Source organism: Podarcis raffonei, chromosome 17 (genome assembly GCF_027172205.1).
Source record: "Podarcis raffonei isolate rPodRaf1 chromosome 17, rPodRaf1.pri, whole genome shotgun sequence".
NCBI classification, from domain to species: domain Eukaryota; kingdom Metazoa; phylum Chordata; class Lepidosauria; order Squamata; family Lacertidae; genus Podarcis; species Podarcis raffonei.
The window spans coordinates 22,858,619-22,878,590 of record NC_070618.1 but is presented as its reverse complement, the minus strand read 5'-3'; the positions used below and the strand labels follow the sequence as shown (position 1 = coordinate 22,878,590).

The window sequence follows — 19,972 nt, the reverse complement described above, 5'->3', positions numbered from 1 at the left end:
CGAAGCCTGGAGAGTGAGAGGGGTCGGTGCGCACCAACCCCTTTTGCTCTCCAGGCTTCAGGGATAGCCGCCTGAAGCCTTTGGAGTGCAGCGGGAACTCGCGCTGCGATCCGAAGGCTTCGGGTTCCTTTTGCTGAAGCCGGGAGAGCAAGAATCTCCTGGCTTCAGCAGAGAGAGAGAGCTGCGCAGCGCCCCTTCAGCGAAGTGGGAGGAGAAATGGAAGGGGCTCCGTTTCTCCTGCTGCTTTGCTGAAGGGGCGCTGAGCAGAGGGGGAGAATATTTTCCCCCCTTGTTCTCCCCCTCTAAAACAAGGTGCATCCTATGGTCGGGTGCATCCTATAGAGCGAAAAATACGGTATTTATTGTTCTCCGGTACTGCTAAGGAATCTGACAATCTCCTTTCTTTTTGCAGTACAAATTAGAGCTCCTTGCTGGACATTGCATGGGCTCAATGCGCTACTACGTGGCTTGGTTTGTCACGAGTTCTTCAAGGCAAAGCTTTAATTCCATTTTCATTTTCTCAAGGAGGATTTTGCTTGAGTTGATGGTCTAGTCTAGATGTCATGCTAAGTTATAGTTAAGTGCTACAGGGACAAGCTTGAGTGGCAGTTGGGTTTGTTTGCTTCGTCACCCCGGTACAGCCACAGAAAAGGAGACTAGAAGCAGCTAGAATAGGATATGCCTAGAGATGGTAAGAGGGAACAATACCCCTAACACCCCCCCCCCAAAATGGCAGATGAAACTGATAGAATATGTAGAAATGGCAGGATTGATAAACAGAGTTGGAAATCAAGATGAAAAAAAGATTTAAGAAAGACTGGAAATGTTTTGTAGATTATTTGGAAAATTATTGTAAGCACATCGAAAAGCTAACATTAATAGAGTACTGTATTTTTCCATGTATAAGACTATATTTCCCCCCAATTTTTAAAAGTTTTCCGTCTTATACACGGAATGTTGCAATATATAAATACATTTATTTCTTAATTTAGTCCCTAAACAGCTGTTTAGTCCCAAAACAGCTGGAGGGCCAAGTTTGGCCACCACTGCCATAAAGTAATAAACAACCTAAATGTGGTTCTCCTTTTTTGCATAAAAAAACAGAACACTCTTAGTTTTTGCTAGACCTAATTTTCCTAGACCACTTTCGTTTTTGTTTTTGCCAAATTACTCTGTAAAAACTTGCTCATATTTATTCCTAGTGCCTGTTCCAAGTCTGACAATCTGGGAATACTGAACTTTTGCACTTTTTATTGTTTTGTTGGAAGAATATTTCAGGAATTTCTTATCATTTTTATTATGATTGCACACTGTTTTTAAATTCTCTGGTTCTTAATTGATTTTATCTGTTTGTATTTTATCTTATCAAGACACTCTTGAGATTCTTTTATACCAAGTGACTAACAAAGTATGGTGTTTCAGCAAGTGAAGAGTCAACTGAAGAGACCATCTGATTTTGTGTTAAGAAGGTCGCTGCATCAGGAATTCAGGAAGTACCGCATTTTTCGCCCTATAGGACGCACTTTTCCCCCTCCAAAAATGAAGGGGAAATGTGTGTGCGTCCCATGGAGCGAATGCAGGCTTTCACTGAAGCCTGGAGAGCGAGAGGGGTCAGTGCGCACCGACCCCTCTCGCTCTCCAGGCTTCAGGGATAGCCGCCTGAAGCCTTTGGAGCGCAGCAGGAACTTAGGCTGTGCTCCAAAGGCTTCAGGTTCCTTTTGCTGAAGCCGGGAGAGCTGCGTCTTGAAGTGCGCCTGGCGGGGTCTGCGCAGCTTGCCCCGAGGCAGCTTGGCCGGCTGGGTGGGCTGAGGGAACTCCTCGGCTATGCAGACGAAGTGCAGCATCACCGCCTGGTAGCTTGAGCAGATGCCCATCGGCTCCGTGGGCTTGGCGGCGGCGGCAGCCTTCAAAAGAGAAAAGCAGCAAAAAAGGGAACGCCGAGAAGGAGCGCGCGTGCCAGAAAACCTGCGCCCTGAAGAGCGCCTCGCGCTTGGGTCTTGCTTTCTGCTGCTGCTTATTCTTCGTTGCCTTGAGGTGTTTCTCTCTAATGCGAGGGAGACCCGGGCGAAAAAGGTGGGAAAGCCGCCGGAGGTGGGACGAGAGAGTGGCTTCTGCCACTTTGCAGCCGAAAAAGCGCGCTGGGGAGGAGGGTAAATTCTGCTGGTGGCGGCGACTGGCAGAAAGAAGCGCGCGCTCTGCTGTTGTCCCTGCGCCACACTCTCTCTCTTGCCTGACGACGACGTAGACGCGCGCTTCCACCGCCCCTCTCCCTTGCCACTGTGGGGGGATTGCTCTTGCAAGGAACGGCAGAAAGCCCTGCCAGCACCCACCGCAGAAACGGCCGGGGGAGGGAGTGAGTGAACCCGGAAGGCGAGGCGGAGGTGGGGGGGGGAGAGAGACGAGGGACGTGCCAAAACATGTCGCCCCTGCCTGCTGGGGGAGGGGGCTTCCTGGAGAAGAAGCAGCCCCTTTTTTGCAGGGGGAGGCGGCGAAGGCAGCCGGGAAAGCAGACGCGGAATAGGCGTGATGGGATCTCCCGACTCTCTTTCTTTTTTTTTAACTTTGAAGCAGTCACAGGGGAAGCATAGAATCATAGAAGTCCAACTTCGATCATAGAATTGTAGAGTTGGAAGGGGTCCCAAGGGTCATCTAGTCCAACCCACTGCAATGCTAGGGGATTTTATTAGCAGCGTTTATGGGGGGGGGGTTTAAGTGTGTGAGTGTGGATTTAAATCCTGCTCCCCACATGGTCTGTTTCCTTCCTCTTTGCAGCCCCAAATTCTGGCTGCTGTTACCCCACCTGCACTGGGGTCAATTTTCACACACAAACACGACTTAAGACGGCAAAAAGATCAGTGCAGACATACATTGTGTCGCTTGCAAAGCAGCGCTTGGTTTTGTCAACCCGATTTGGAGGGAAGATGTCTTTGGGATGGTTGGTCTGGGGCTCCGTCGCTTCAGCCCCCCTAACCCTAGCCTTGTGCTGCAAAACGGATCCCCACATCAATTGTCTTGATTTCCCCCCGCTAAAAACCAGGTGCGCCCTATGGTCCGGTGCGCCCTATGGAGCGAAAAATACGATATTGGCCTGAATCAGGAGAAGGCAGTTTCACACGCTCACAAAAACTGAATTCTAAAATAAATCTCCTAGATCTTACCACCAGCATTTTTATCTCCATAAATACAAGTACTAAATCTTAGACTGTCAGCACAATCCCAGCTATTTCTGCTTTTGACACAGTCTGGTTACTGAAGCTAAGCAGACCTCTCTCTGTAAGCTGCCAGCGTATGGGAACCATCTATAAGTTGCAAAAAGCAGGGTATACGGACCATATCAGTGGGACAAGCTTTAAGATAAGTATGAATTGCAGTCTCTGACATCTTAAATAAGCCATTTTTGGTATAATCAGAACTTCTAAAACATGCACCTTTGTATCAAATTCCTCTACATCGCAACCATAAAAAGTGTACTGATTATTTTATCATCAGCTGACTGAAAAGGTCCAGTTTCTTGCAACTAACTAACTTATTCCACAGAAGGCAAATAATTTAAACGAGAAATCCAGTATGACCAACATTTGGCTTTTTCTTCTTTTTTTAAAAGTATGCAACCTGGAGTTGACGCCTGAGTTCATCATTTGTCACCTGTATAGCCTGGCTGGCACTGGCAAATGAAAGTTGCATTGCCATCCTCGCAAATCCCTTTGTTGAGACAGGGGTGTGACTTGCACTCATCAATATCTGTTTCACATTTTAAGCCTAGAACACAACCCAAAAGAACACAAAAGAAAAATATATATTGGGGTTACTAAGGAGGGGCAGGGGAAGAAACAGCAAACTAAAATTCCAAATGAATATAACACAAATAAATAAATAAATAAATAAGTACATACAAAAAGGTTGGGATTCAACACGTGAGTCTGTCAGAAGATGTCCTTTGCAAGGGCTTCTACTTGTGCAAAATGGCTTTCCCCTCTGTTCTACTCTCCTTTCCCCACCCCAGCAACCCATATATTGGCTGGAGAGCCCGGTACCCCATTCCTTTTCCATATCAGGACACTTGCTGTCTTTACGACTTATACTAAAGACCCTCCTTTTTCAACGACTCCAACTTTTAAGTGGAGTTTCTAAACCCCATCTTGTATCTGTTCAGGATGTGAAATGGTTACTATGCATGTTTTGATTGTTAAGTTGCTTCAAAATCTTTCAGGGGAAGCAGCTCCTAAATGAAATGTGAATAAATAAATAAAAGTTTCTAGCTAAGTGAAGTGCTGCTTAAATGTAAATACACAGTATTAAAATACGTTCTATGAAAACAATTAATGACATCTAGCTAAAGTTATAGGACATGCAGCCTTCAGAAATGGTTCCTACTGAGTTTGTTGTCACTTAATCCTATACACCAGGGATGGGGAACATGGTAACTTCTACATGTTTGGACCAGCATGTCCAATGGTCAGATGATGCAAACTGTAGTCCATCAACATCTGGAGTAGGGTTGGGCGTTAGATCATCCAAAACTGGTTTGAGGTCCATATTGTGATATCGGTTTCATAATTTTTGACCTGGCAATATATCTCGAATCATGGTGTGTGTGTGTGTGTGTGTGTGTGTGTGTGTGTGTGTGTGTGTGTGTGATATGCAAAAATTCCAATGTTAACTCTGCTGGTTTAGCTCCCCCCTACATCCTGCAGGGGGCAGCGAGTCACAAAAGCAGCCGCTGGCAAAAATCATAATGTGGGGAAAACTGTGAAGCCAGCCAATGCCTCTACATAGCTTGATCCTTATTTCAGACATTGTGATATATCAGTATAGTGTGATGCTTAGCTGGTGATAGATCGTGATGCTGAAAACCAGGTATTGCCCAGCCCTATTCTGTAGGGCCACAGGTTCTCCATCTCTGCTACACACAGTAACTAGGGAATATGCACCAACGAACTTGGTGGGACCCTAACCTTAGGAGCAGGCTGCACATCCTATTAATACTGATGCATCAAGTTAATCATTACTAACAAGCTTCAGTGCTTTCCATAGGAGTTAGTCACAAACAGTTGTATTGGAGCCACAGGTGCAAGAGCTCACGGTGGAAAAAACCCCTAATACATTTTCTCTCCTCCCACTCACAATTATTTGGATCCAACCCTCCATGTGCTGTACAAGATGCCAGTCGACACTATCGTTTACCTTCATATCCAGGGAAGCATATGCAGATGTACCCACTTCCAACATGCTTGCAAGTACCATTTTTGCACGGTTCCAGGAAACACTCATGGAATACCTGTTTGCCAATGGAAATAACACAGTTTGTTAAGGAAGCAAAATGCAAGCAAAGCGAACCCTGAAAGCAACAAACTGGTTTACCCTCCCCAGAAGTATAAGCTAGGCTAGTTAAATAATTAAATAAACGTCAAGTCCTAGTAAGTGACATAAGATTATTCTATCATATGCTTGAAGGTTTGTAGGGTTTTGTCCAAATCGAGTCTTGGGCTAAATTTAGTATTTTCCATGGCTTGAAATATTCCCAACTGCTTGGGTTGAATTGCAGAACACACGGATTGAATATGGAGAACTGTTCTGCTTTTCCCATGCACAGTTTTGGCAGCTTCTAGTAATGGATAGATGCAGCACTGAGACACCTGTGGCAAAATCACCATTCGGTTTTCACAACCGAATGGGATTAGATGGCAGTGATGGGGAAAGATGCACAATGGAGGAGGAGGAAAAGTAGTCATCGTCATCATCAGCACCAAGAACAATGTTATTGAAAAAGCACATTTCTGCAGTGAGTATTGAAAAACCCTCAAAAGGGACCACACATTTTGACACTCATGCAAACTGACACAAAAACAAGGCAAGGAGTTTTGGCTCATTCCTGCAACTGTAAATTGTATGCAAAATTGTAAAGACAGTGCAGCACAGAGGTTAAAGGAACTGGTGAGACTCGGGTTCAAAACTACACTTCACCATGAATCTCACTGGGTAACTGTGGGCCACTCACTGTGTTAAGTTGTGGGTGAACATATCAGACGAGACAGTGATTCTTCAAACAGCTCTTGTTTATTCACAGGCCAGAATGGAACTGAACTGAAGGGTTCAGCCAGCCTGCTTATATAGAGCTCCACTAGAACGCAACAGTAACCATTTTCTGTAACTATCCAATCACTGAACGTCATTTTCAATCCCTTATTTGCATATGTGGACCTGAGTGAAATCTATCTACAGTATCCCCCTGCTGGCCCAGGGTGAGAACTTCAGTACATAACACCCTGTCTCTCAGTCTAACCTATCTCAGAGTTGTCGTGAGGATAAAAGGGGAAAGAGACATGTATTGTATTGTATTTATATTTTATTCTTATTTATAGATTCGTATCCTACTTTTCAAGAAACCCCCGGTCCAAAGCAATTTAGAAGCCACATGTCAAACATGCAAAATTTAAGGTATATTATTTCCTCTAGTTCCTTGGCGGAAAAAGGTGGGACAGAAGTGAAATACAGAACAATAATATTACAAGAGACAAATACTGTATGCATGCAAGATGTTTTCATTTTTTAATACTAATGCTAACTTTAGACAATTATGACGTTTGTTCTTGCCTGGCTGCTGATTTGATATTTGTTGCTGATGTTTTCTGGGGAGACTGGCAGTGCTACACTCTCTTCTGCTGCAGAGAAAGTAGAGCCAAAACCTAAATAGGATTGAATGAAAGCAGCTGTAAAAATTCCACTGACAAGGTCCTCTGAGTCAAGGTTGTGACATAATCAATGATACAGCAATGGAAAAAGAATCAGCCTTGATTTGTGCAGATATAGATAGATCTATTCAATTACAGTGTCAACTGAAGCATGTGAACCTGACAACCACAAATGTGTGCCTCAGCTAGACTCTGTTGTCTTTGAGCATGGAACTATTGGTTGTTTAGGGCCACACAAGATGTGACGGCTTCTTGCCACACATACAGCTAGATAATTCTATTTATGATCTGTCAGTTCTTCATTCCCAAGTCCATTCTGTCTTGTTTTTGTTTGCTTGAATATTTGGACTTAACAGAATTCTCACCCATCCTTACACTAGCTGCTCACTTCCACACAACACCTCTCCCCAAACACTTTTCTTGCAGGCTAACATCTTTCTGGGGGCAAGCTAAGGATGGAGAAAGGTTTCTGTTGTCACTTGCGTGCCTCTTTCCCTCAACCCATGTGTTTTCAGGGGGGAAAAACAACTTGTTAAACACTTGGATCGGCTGCTAACACATCTAGTTTGACCCAAACTCCCACTAACGTTTCAGTTTGAACATCTCAGCAACTTTGTTCTTAGAGAGCTAACACCAGTCTTCAGGTCTTGTTCCACTAGAAAGCTTTGGCAATGTCTAAGGAAGAAGCGACCATGTCGGAACTATGGGTCTTATAACTGTCTTAATTCCCACTAGATTTCTCAGTAAATCTGACCCTAGTTCAGGGTTTCCCAAACTTGGGTCTCCAGCTGTTTTGGGACTACAATTCCCATCATCCCTGACCACTGATTCAGTTAGCTAAGGAAGATGGGAGTTGTAGTTCAAAAAAAGAGCTGGAGACCCAAGTTTTGAAAACCCTGCCCTAGTTCTATCCATTAAATCACTGAATTGAGTATTTTTCTTAAATCACTGAATTGAGTATCTTTCTTAAATATTTAGGCCCACTGCAGATGAATGTCAGCGAATGTATGGACCATGTTTGTAGCAGTGAGAATAGGAGGAACAAAAGGAGCGCCAGCACACATGAAAGAAAACAGGCTGCAACTTTTGAGACCAGCTTATCAAACCAGAAACCCGATTGTTTGGCCTTCGGGATGGTGGGACAACTGAATTTGATAGCGTCCATCCTATGTGCTGGGTATAGTGGGAGGGATTCACGCAAGAAGTCCCATCAGCAGAAGCCCTGCACAAGGTCTGATGGTTGCACAACAAGGTTTTCCTCCTTCTCCCCCCTGTGCACCACCTACAATTGGCCCAGGGTGTGTGTATCAGGATAACCCCCTAAACAGCATGCCAGGGAGAGAAGGGGAACTGTTCCATCTGTCAAGGTGGAAAGCTTGTGCTGATGGAACATTCCACATAGTGTGACACGGAGTTTCTTGCTATGAGAGGACAGTGAAGGCAGCAACAAGCTTTCCCTTGGATACAACCATTAGTAAAAGCATGGTGCTATGTACCTTTTTAATTTTTTTTATTAGATTTTATATTTGAAACATCCAATTATCACATCATATAATAAAAATAAAGAAAAAGATAGTTTTCCCCTCCCCCCTACGACTTCCCTCAACTTCCTCTTCTGGTTTATTTTTAATGTCTTCTCCTGCATTCTTTGATATGTCTTAAATTTTAATGTCTTAAACCTGTAATGTTGCTATACTTTCCATATATTTTACAGCATCCTTGCAAATATATTAATTTTGTTGATTGTGTTTACTCAAAACCTGCTAGTGAGTTCACTTCTTTACAGTATTTCTGTCGGTACATCATAAATGGTTCCCAATCTCTCCTGAAGTCTCTATTGCCCTTGTCTCGTATTCTTTCAGTTAGTTTTGCCATTTTGGTGTATTCCATTAGTTTTTCTTGCCATTCTTCTTATGTTGGTACTCTATCATTCTTCCATCTTTGGGCTAGCAGTATCCTAGCCGCAGTTGTAGCATACATAAAGAGTTACTGTCCCTCTTTTGGCAAGTCTTGACCTAGAATGCCTAACAATTGCTATGTAACTTTGACCATTAACCCTACTGCCAGTTTTTCATATTCTTCAAAGAAAATAACTTACTTGAACAGTCCGCTATAGACCTGGCGCCGATCACGGTAGTAGTCCCATAAAATGGGCAAGACAGGCAATAGGACTTTCCGGGGTCAGGCTGATAATAGTCCCTGGGACAAGGGTGGCAGGGCATTAAACCAGAGCGAGAGAATTCTCCAGATGGACAAGGTACTGCAAAGTGGGGGGAAAAAAACCTATTTCAACGAATACTATACAGTCATACCTCATGTTACGTTTGCTTCATGTTACGTTCTTTCAGGTTACGTCCCGCGGTGACCCAGAAGTGTTGGAAAGGGTAACTTCTGGGTTTCAACACTCGCGCATGCGCAGAAGTGCTAAATGACATCATCAGCATGCGCAGAAGTGGCGAATCGCAACCCGTGCATGTGCAGATGTACCGCTGTGGGTTGCGCTCTTTTCATGTTGTGAACAGGCCTCCAGAATGGATCCTGTTCACAACCAGAGGTACCACTGTACTGTCTTTGTAAATAGGTGTTGTTGTTTTTTACACAAAATACTGGAGACCCTTTTTCTCAAGATGGAACAAGAGGAGGATATTGAGAATTCAAGGCCAGACTAGACATCTGGCACCTTTTATTAACTTCTGCTGAGATCTAGGCTGCAAAAACAGGAGGCAGATCAGACTCCTAATTGGTTACCTTACTTGGGTGATGTAGTCACGATTTGTGCAGGCCTGGAAGGCAGTATATGAAATGCTAAGTTTTCCCCAAGTTGTGTGTTTTTTAAAAAATGTAAAAAGTGAATAAAGACATCAGTGATGGACAGGAGTGATCTGTGATCGGTGTTAACTATTAGAAATCACTATGGAATATTTGTCAATGGAGGAAAATTGTCCCCAAAGAGATTATTTCTGTACCTCAAAGCCATGGGTTCAGTTCAACCTTGTCTTTTCCTTTCTTCATAAAGTTAAAGGATCAACAAGCAGAGTATAAAAGAAAGATACAACGCATGCTGCTACTCAAAAATATTATTCAGAGATCAGGAAAGTTGTACTGCATAGGGTTTAGCAACATGCTATTTCCCGGAATTTGAATTTCGCAAACCTCCACATGCTGATATATCCACAGCTCCTCTTTTGACTGTTGACATGCTTTCTGGGCAAGGAATGCAGTGCTTAGATCCAGTTACAGGCTGATATTTGCCAAGAGGACATGATTCGCAGATCTCAAGGCCATTTGGAGAATAGGTTCCCGGTTTGCACTCAGCTAATTAGGGAAGAACAATACACCAGAATTAAGCAATATCTAGCTTCAATATCTAGCTTTTGTCTGCCTGGCCGGGGAGCCAGCGGGCATGCGGGCGATCTTGCTATCTGGCGAGCGAGCGAGCGATCGATCGATCCGAGAGCGTGCGGGCAGGCGAGCTGCCGCTCCTGGGTCGGGTTTTTCCGTGCGTCCCTCCTTCCATCTTAGGGGCGCGGGTGGCGCTGTGGGTTAAAGCCTCAGTGCCTAGGACTTGCCGATCGAAAGGTCGGCGGTTCGAATCCCCGCGGTGGGGTGCGCTCCCGTTGCTCGGTCCCAGCGCCTGCCAACCTAGCAGTTCGAAAGCACCCTCGGGTGCAAGTAGATAAATAGGGACTGCTTACTAGCGGGAAGGTAAACGGCGTTCCGTGTGCTGCGCTGGCTCACCAGATGCAGCTTGTCACGCTGGCCACGTGACCCGGAAGTGTCTGCGGACAGCGCTGGCTCCCGGCCTCTAGAGTGAGATGAGCGCACAACCCTAGAGTCTGTCAAGACTGGCCCGTACGGGCAGGGGTACCTTTACCTTTAGCTTCAAATATGCATCAAGGACAACAGCCAATAACCCAAGGAGCCTGTAATGGTTATGGGGTTGCTCGTGCGTAAGTTGCCGCCACTCCTGGCTAGGTGGCCTGGTTAAACCTTTCCTGGCTGGACAGCCCCTCACTTCGTGGCTGCTCAGTCGCTGGCAGAATCCGACAGTGGGCGTTTCTTCAACCTTTTCCAACATAAAAGTTGTTTGACGCCCAGTCTCCTCCTACTCTCCCTGCGCGGAAGTCTCCTGCGCAGGGTGGGCGTGGGTAGCGGAGGACCTGTGCTCTCACCGCTGGTGTCCAGTGAAGAGTCTCTGAGCCTGCTCCCCGCTTCCCCCATTGGCCCCCCTCCATCCCTGGTGTCGCGCTGATTTTCTTCCCCAACAGGAGACCTGCCTCTCTCCCTACTTGGCCCCTCTCCAGCATCGTCGTGGAGCCCCTCCTCCTCCTCTCGTTCCGATGGCAGTTCCCTGACAGAGCCAAAGGCAGAATAACCTCTAAAACACAATGTAACTGGCCACTTACAAGCCCAAAGAATCTGCGCACCACAACTGCTTGCAGAATGCAATTAGCACGGAGCATCTGCCAAGAACACAAATTGCACTTATCGTGAGCGCTGAGCAGTTAGGCAAAATGTGAAGCCCACAGAAAAAAGAAGTCCATTTGGTGATTGGTCTTTTCAGTCAAACATACCGATTACAGTATATTACCAGTCACATTGGATCAACAGCTGAGGGAGAGACAAAAGCTTGAGAACTACTTGTGTTGAGGTTTTGAGTTGTAAATGTTTTAACCTGCTGTTCTTACCGCTGGTTTCTTGTTTTGTGCCCGATCTACTGATTTTGTTGGTTTCATTGCCATTTTTAATTGAGTGATATTCAACTGTGGCTGCCTGAAACGGACTTCCGCTGGTGCAAAAGGACTTCTCCCTCTCTTCCTCCTCGTAGGCCTTGTGTGCCCCATCCCAAAGTGCTGGGGGAACCTTTCAGAAAGGTGCATGGTTGGAGAGGATGAGGAAGTCCTGTCGCACGAGTGAACTGCTACTCACATCATGCTGAATATCACTCAGCGTTGTGAACTGCCTTCGAGTCATTTGGTTGAAAGACAGTCCAGATTAAGAAATAGGTTTCTACCCAGCCAAAGGCTGAACTTTTAATATTAGCTTTGCAATTTCCCCTTCCTTTATTTTTCCACAATTCTAAAACAACAACAAAAATCCATAAACTAGACTTTTATTTTAAATATTTAGTTCTAGTCTCCACAACTGTTTAAAACAAATTCTAAATATTATTAAAATATTTTAAAAGCAATTTTTTGCAGTGTCTAAATGAAAAACTTACATCTTTAGTTGCTTTTTTAAAAAGGTATTACATGATTGCTAACCTCTCACCTTTACATTCTGATATACTTCTGGCATGGAGATATTCAGTGTAGCTAGCAGAAGGGCAGTTCTTACATTCCAGCTGCCCTTCCTCATCTTGGTACGAACCAATCCAGCAGCTTTCACATGCATGGTGTTCCAGGGAGTAATAAGTCCCCAGAGGGCAGTTAACTGTGATTTAACCGGACAAAATAAAAGTTATGCATGGAAAATGTAATGAAGATCTTTGTCTACGGTAGCTGTTGACCACAGCCCAGTTCTCACAAGCAACAGAAGGCAAGGCAAAACCCGTGTCTGAACTATACCAGCCAGACTGCAGGGGGGGTTTCACATAGCTGAATGCTCCTCTGTTCAAACATTTCCTACCTGCAGAAAAGCCGTATGAATTTGGCTGAAGGATGAATTAACTCATCCATTTCAGCTGATCTTTGAACGCACCGCAATGCAGATAATATAATGTTTGCAATCGGGCTTCCGATTCCGGTCTGCCTTAAAATGGAAGCAGTTACCGCGACAGCGGGCAATTGTTGGCAAAGAAAAAACAAGGATGATTGATAATAATAATATAATAATAATTTATTATTTCTACCCCGCCCATCTGGCTGGTTTTCCCCAGCTACTCTGGGCAGCTTTCAACACAACATTAAAAACAGAATAAAATTTCAAACATTAAAAACTTCCCTAAACAGGGCTGCCTTCAGATGTCTTCTAAAAGTTGGATAGTTGTTTATTTCCTTGACATCTGATGGGAGGGCGTTCCACAAGGTGGGTGCCGCCACCAAGAAGGCCCTCTGCCTGGTTCCCTGCAACCTCACTTCTCAAAGTGAGGGAACTGCCAGAAGGCTCTTGGAGGTGGACCTCAGTGTCTTGGCTGAATGATGGGGTAGAGACGCTCCTTCAGGTATACTGGGCTGAGGCTGTTTAGGGCTTTAAAGGTCAGCACCAACACTTTGAGTTGTGCTTGTGAATTATGATTGAGAATTATCCTTGCAAGTTCCCCCACAGGGACAGGGGGGAATGGGCTCCACTCGCAGTTTGTCTCAGTACCTGGCTCTCGCTCTGGCATAGAGTGCGGGAGGCAGGGAGGCGCTGAGTTAAAAAGCACTTTACCTGCCAATAGCCCCCCAATGCCGCCTTTAAGAAGCAGAGGTTCTCCTGTTAATTAGAGTTTAATTTGGACTAATGTACGGGTGCGTGCTAGAAAAGATGAGATCATAAACTGCGGAATTGAAGTAGCTGAAGGTCGTTAAGGTTTGAACTTGAAAGAAGACTTCATTCGGTGTAATATAATGTTTGCAATCACACAAGCAGCACTGCTGTACAATGAAATGATACATAGGGCATAGCACTGAAATATCCAGATATATCCAAATCTGCACACAGAAATTAAGAAAATTTGCCTCTTTCACATTTTTTTCTGTTATAGCGGAAAGAGGGAATGGAACAGCGTTATTGAAAACTTTGCCATCTGTTAAGATTCTATCACGCTTTCTCAGTTCTCGAAAGCAGTAACCTTTCTTTTATTTACTGCAACTAAGGTCAAGAAAAAGACTTAAAGCTGAATTTTGCTTACCACACATCCGGCCTCTTAGGACAGAGCCTGGCCTGCAAAACAGGAAGGCCTTTTCAGCTTCTAGCGAGTTGGCGTCCGCTACGAGCAGTTCAGAAGAAAACTGAAAAGAATACATTGGATCCTTACTGAGAGTTCTTTTCAGCCTGTTTGTGATAGTCTCTAGCGTTTTTAGAAGGCGCTGTTGGTTCTCCGATTCCAGTGTATCATTTCGTTCATCAGGCAATGGTACACTAGCTGGGATTAGGGAAAAAACAAAAACAAACAAACCTCACACATGTACACAAAGGCATGAAAATGTTGACTCCCGCAACACCATAAGTCAGAGCAGGAGAGTATAAATAATAATAATCCAAATATGCAGATTGTTAGACACCGCTCCTGAATATCACGGCAAAAGGAAAAGCCACTCTTAAAACTCAGTCGAAAATCTCTTGTTTTTATACCAGGCACAGTATGAAATATTACACCCAATAAACAATATTTTATACAATAATGAAAAAAAGAGGGTTTTCCTTACCAGTTATATTAAAAACAAACTTTATTTTGTGGTCTGATGTAGGCACATTCATTTTTTTGTGCCTTTTGACCCGGGAGTGTGCCACATTCACTGAACCAGATAGTGGGTTAGGTTTCTCTTCCTCAGGAACTGCCTCGAGGAAATCATCGTACGAATAATCTAGCCGATTTGCTCCACCCCAGCCACCAGGACCTGGCAGTGATTAATATGAAGAGGAAATATCACAATGATAATATAGCAACAACTCCCAAGGATGCCAACACACACAAATGAAGCACTGCTAAATCGTTGAAAGAAGAAAATGAAAAGACCTCACTACATGTAGAAATCTGACTTGACTTCAGAACATGTATCCAGCAGAAGTAGGGAACCAGGCCGAGGGCCTTCTTGGTAGTGGCGCCCGCCCTGTGGAACACCCTCCCATCAGATGCCAAGGAAATAAACAACTACAGTGGTACCTCGGTTTAAGAACAGCCCTGTTCTTAAACTATTCGGTATACGAACTCCGCAAAACCAGAAGTAGATGTTCCGGTTAGCAAACTTTACCTCGGTCTACGAACGGAAGCCAAACGGTGGAAGGGCACCGGCGGCAGGAGGCCTCATTAGGGAAAGCGCACTTTGGTTTAAGAATGGCTTTGGTTTAAGAACGGAGTTCCAGAACAGATTAAGTTCGTAAACTGAGGTACCACTGTATCTGAGTTTTAGAAGACACCTGAAGGCATCCCTGTTTAGGGAAGTTTTTAATATTTGATGCTTTATTGTATTTTTAATATTTTGTTGGATGCCACCCAGAGCGGCTGGGGAAACCCAGCCAGATGGGTGGGGTATATATATATATATATATATATATATATATATATATATATATATGGCAATGCTTGCTGCATATTATACTGAAATGAATTTCACAGAGTGCCATAATTGTTCTTTCAAAACAAGAAGGAAAACGGGAATTTAGAATGAAGGAAAAGTTCTCTACTCTGAATCCTATCTGCAAACAGCACCCCCCCAAACCCCACCCCTCACATTTCTTTGTCCAGGGCTCAAACATGTGTTTGCAATGATTTGATAGCTAGACCAAAATCGAGAATTGCTAGATGGATCAATACATCTTCAGGACTGCTGAACGTTCCCTTCTTATTTAGGCTATCTAGGAGGTTTAGAGCTAGTGAGCAGCAAAATAATTCACTTACCAATTGCAAAGCCATTTTCATAGTCATAATTATATTCTAAGCAATGTTTCTGTGGCAGATCCTCCAGTCTGCAGTCAATGTCATCGACATCATTGCAAAATGATGGAACCTATGAGCCAAGATTTAAGAGTAACAGTGAAAACACTGGGCAGGAAACTGCCTGATTATTTCTGTAAGTCGAAGTCCTGTGCAAGGACTTCTACTTGCCAAGGGGGCATTCCCCCCTCTCCTCCCCCAGTACCCCCCAAAATTGCCTCTGGGGGAATTGAGAGAACCCCCCAGAATAGCACATTCCATCTGGCAAACTGTAGTGCTTTGCATGGACAGAACAACGCATAACAGTGCAATGCTAAAATCTACCTCTTAATTTAACATACTTCTTTAGATACAAAGCTTTAACTTCCCAGCCATTACCCAATTTAAATATTTTCCAAATAAGAAATAACTGTTCCATCAGCCAGTAGCTTTCATAAACCGAAAGGTTTATGATATTAAATATTGTCGCTCTGCTGTGCATATTGTGTGCTCAACATTTTGAGGGCAAGCAATTCAATTCATGAAATGATAATAATTATGTTTTAAAAGATGGTGCATTACTAACCCACCATTTTACCAAGTGCGCTCTGAAAAGCGTCCCCGAAATTTTTAAGAAGGTTGCTGTCATCACATCGCGTTGCTTTGTACAGCATCTCAAAGGATTTGAAACCATGGTTTGCCAAGCGATTCACTGAAAAAAAGGGGTACGGGAAGATTCTTCATTTATTTAAACGATTCCTATACCGCTTCCAAGCAGTGTACAAAAGAGATTTTTTAAAAATGATAAGTCAGCTAAGATGATTATATTTATTTATACCGCCACTCTGCCCCCCCCCAACGGAAGCTTACAGATAAAACCAAGAATTGCTAAAAGTGTGTGGGGGGGGAGAGAGACATTAAAAAACAAATAAACATTAATAGAATTAAAACTACATGCACATATAAAACCTGTTTAAAACATACAAATAATTAAAATGTAAACAGCACAACACTAGCCCTTTCATTAAAGGTAAAGGTAAAGGACCATTAGGTCCAGTCGTGGGCAACTCTGGGGTTGCGGCGCTCATCTCGCTTTATTGGCCGAGGGAGCCGGAGTACAGATTCCGGGTCATGTGGCCAGCATGACAAAGCCGCTTCTGGCAAACCAGAGCAGCGCAGGGAAACGCCGTTTACCTTCCCACTGGAGCGGTACCTATTTATCTACTTGCACTTTGACGTGCTTTCGAACTGCTAGGTGGGCAGGAGCAGGGACCGAGCAACGGGAGCTCACCCCATTGTGGGGATTCAAACCGCCGACCTTCTGATCGGCAAGTCCTAGGCTCAGTTAAAAGCCTGTTGGAACAATAACATCTTCACCTGCCAATGGAAGGACAAAAAGTTGGGAGCCCGTCTAGTTTCTCCAGGGAGGGAGTTCCAGAGACTGGAAGCAGCCACCACCAAGAAGGCCCTCTCCCATAACATGAGAAAAGTTTACTTTAAATAAGTACTTATTAAATAAGTCAAGAAACTAGTTATAATGAATAACTTGTATCTGACTACTATCAGCAAGTATGTAAGAATTACAGCCGTACCTCGGATCTCGAACGCCTTGGCTTCCGAAAAAATCGGCTCCTGAACGATTGAAACCCGGAAGTGAATGTTCTGGTTTTCTGAACGATTTTCAGAAGCCGAACATCTCACGAGGCTTCCGATGGGCTGCAGGAGGTTCCTGCAGCCGATCAGAAGCCGCGCTTTGGTTTCTGAATGTTTTAAAAGTCAAATGGACTTCCGGAACGGATTCAATTCGACTTCTGAGGTACGATTGCATTCCAATCACATATTTTGGCATGTTCACATGACACACTAAGCTAAACCATGTCTTAGTCCAAACATGGTTGGCTCCTGAGGAGGACATGAGGACATGTTGACATGAGCCAACAGTGTGACGCGGCAGCTAAAAAAGCCAATGCAATTCTGGGCTGCATCAATAGGAGTATAGCATCTAGATCAAGGGAAGTAATAGTGCCACTGTATTCTGCTCTGGTCAGACCTCACCTGGAGTACTGTGTCCAGTTCTGGGCACCACAGTTCAAGAAGGACACTGACAAACTGGAACGTGTCCAGAGGAGGGCAACCAAAATGGTCAAAGGCCTGGAAACGATGCTATAATGGTTATGGGGTTGCTCGTGCGTAAGTTGCCGCCACTCCTGGCTAGGTGGCCTGGTTAAACCTTTCCTGAGCAGCCTCTCACTTCGTGGCTGCTCAGTCGCTGGCAGAATCCGACAGTGGGCGTTTCTTCAACCTTTTCCAACATAAAAGTTGTTTGACGCCCAGTCTCCTCCTAGCCTCCCTGCTCGGAAGCCTTCTGTGCAGGGTGGGCGTGGGTAGCGGAGGACCTGTGCTCTCTCTGCTGGTGTCCAGTGAAGAGTCTCTGAGCCTGCTCTCCGCTTCCCCCATTGGCCCCCCTCCATCCCTGGTGTCGCGCTGATTTTCTTCCCCAACAGGAGACCTGCCTCTCTCCCTACTTGGCCCCTCTCCAGCATCATCATGGAGCCCCTCCTCCTCCTCTCGTTCCGATGGCAGTTCCCTGACAGATGCCTTATGAGGAACGGCTAAGGGAGCTGGGCATGTTTAGCCTGGAGAAGAGGAGGTTAAGGGGTGATATGATAGCCATGTTCAAATATATAAAAGGATGTCACATAGAGGAGGGAGAAAGGTTGTTTTCTGCTGCTCCAGACAAGCGGACACGGAGCAATGGATCCAAACTACAAGAAAGAAGATTCCACCTAAACATTAGGAAGAACTTCCTGACAGTAAGAGCTGTTCGACAGTGGAATTTGCTGCCAAGGAGTGAGGTGGAGTCTCCTTCTTTGGAGGTCTTTAAGCAGAGGCTTGACAACCATATGTCAGGAGTGCTCTGATGGTGTTTCCTGCTTGGCAGGGGGTTGGTCTCGATGGCCCTTGTGGTCTCTTCCAACTCTATGATTCTATGATTCTATGAAATCATGGCTACTTTGTTCCTTCTTGGGCTGTTTAGGAGTAGCATCCATGGTTTGACTTAGCATGTCATCCAACTCTTGGGTAAGGCCTCTTCCTTACGGTTGTGAGCCAAGGTTAAGGAGAAGAGACTTTAACTACAACCCATGTCTGGATAGCATCCTAAGCCAAACCCTGACCTAAAAAGACTGGGAGGAGAGAAGCTGGTTATGGGGTCTCCACTGGGAGCCAGCATGTTCACACACTCATGGTAAACAAAAATCTGGCTTACCATGACTTGCAAACCAGGCCAGTATGACACTGCCTGCGATCCTAAGCATGCTTCCTGGGAGGAAGTAAGTGGCTAAATGTATTTGTTAGAATAATAATAAAAAAACCCAACATTCCAAATAACCGTGCTTTGAATTAGGAGTCATATTTTAGCAATTAAGAAGGAAAGTATTTTGCTGACATTTCAGTATTTGCTTAATAGCTAGACGTCTAATCCAGTTCATCCCCTGTGTGTGTCACTGAAGAGGTTAGCAGGAAAGGGAAGATAAGAACTCTCCCAGGGGTCTGGAACAGCCCCTGAATCTCTGTTAAATAACACAGCACCATCTTTTTCGTTGTGGAAACAGAAATAATTCCAGCAATTCCTCAGCCGTTAGTACCTCAATCCTAGCTGCGGTTGCTTGTAGGTTTTATTAGAACCAGGACTTCAGAATGAAGCCTAGGTTTCTTTTCATATAATGCCCAGTTCCCAGGTCCTGTATCACCTAGACAAAGAATGCACTAGGTCCTTGGAAATCAAAATACATAATAAACCTTACGAGAACAGTCAGGCCATTCTGTAGAATACGGTGGATTCCAGATACCATCTTTGTAGGCACAATAGTAATTTTCATTGGAACCTGATGTGAAGTCATATCCAGCCATGCAGCGTAATGTGCAATTAACTCCTGTCTTATCTTCTGTGCATATAAAATCCCCGTTTACTGGGGTAAAGGGGATTTCACAAGGCGAGCCTGGGGAAGGAAAAAAAGAGAGAAAACAATAGAGGAAGGCTCTATTTTAATTCCTCTTGGCATTAAAAAATGCAAATCACCTTTATTCTGGATATTGAGCCTGTGGTACAGACCCCACCCCAAAGTTCTGTACTTTGATTGCTCTGCAATCTTCTCAGTTCCACTCCTCCTGAATTCTCCTCCTGGGAGAATTTCTAAAATCAATTCTGGAACTGGAGCATGTGAAATTTCCCACAACCTAAGAGTTCATTTGCATCTTTCTCCTTTCCCCTGTATAGCACCCATGGGTGCATGTCCATTTCTAAACACAGCAGCAAAGGAATCTTGATGTGATTGTATGTATGATTGCAGCAAGAGTCTTTTTCTGCAGTGTTTTACCGATGTGCACAAGCACACCTGCACATTGGCAAACCACCCCACACAAAAATGTTGACATAGCTGTACGTATGGTGGCATCAAGATCGCTATTTTGTTCATCGGGAAGAGAAAACACAAATTAACCAAAGGAGCTTAAAATTACGGCAGACTGTGCTCTGTATATAAGCCAGAAATTAAAGCAACAACAACAGATTTAATGGAAAACGTGGAACTCTTAAGTACAAAAGAGAAATTCAGAGGAGGAGAATTTTTGGAAATACCCATAAACTGTGTGTACACACACACACACACACACACTTAGTTTTTTTAAACATATCATTTCCAAAAATCATTTAACATAA

General features: G+C 44.3%; 1 protein-coding gene across 1 annotated transcript in view; it reads right to left on the bottom strand.

The window, feature by feature from the left end:
* SVEP1 (sushi, von Willebrand factor type A, EGF and pentraxin domain containing 1) overlaps positions 1-19,972 on the bottom strand; it is a 128,201-nt gene that overhangs the window by 56,408 nt on the left and 51,821 nt on the right. Inside the window, exons 12-22 of the mRNA XM_053372176.1 lie at positions 19,059-19,253; positions 15,843-15,964; positions 15,238-15,346; positions 14,045-14,236; positions 13,528-13,761; positions 11,964-12,125; positions 9,846-10,007; positions 8,791-8,952; positions 6,595-6,686; positions 5,185-5,278; positions 3,646-3,759 (exon numbers count right to left, since the gene is read on the bottom strand). Of these exons, the coding sequence (XP_053228151.1) occupies positions 3,646-3,759; positions 5,185-5,278; positions 6,595-6,686; positions 8,791-8,952; positions 9,846-10,007; positions 11,964-12,125; positions 13,528-13,761; positions 14,045-14,236; positions 15,238-15,346; positions 15,843-15,964; positions 19,059-19,253 (1,638 nt within the window). The remainder of the gene's footprint in view (positions 1-3,645; positions 3,760-5,184; positions 5,279-6,594; positions 6,687-8,790; positions 8,953-9,845; positions 10,008-11,963; positions 12,126-13,527; positions 13,762-14,044; positions 14,237-15,237; positions 15,347-15,842; positions 15,965-19,058; positions 19,254-19,972) is intronic.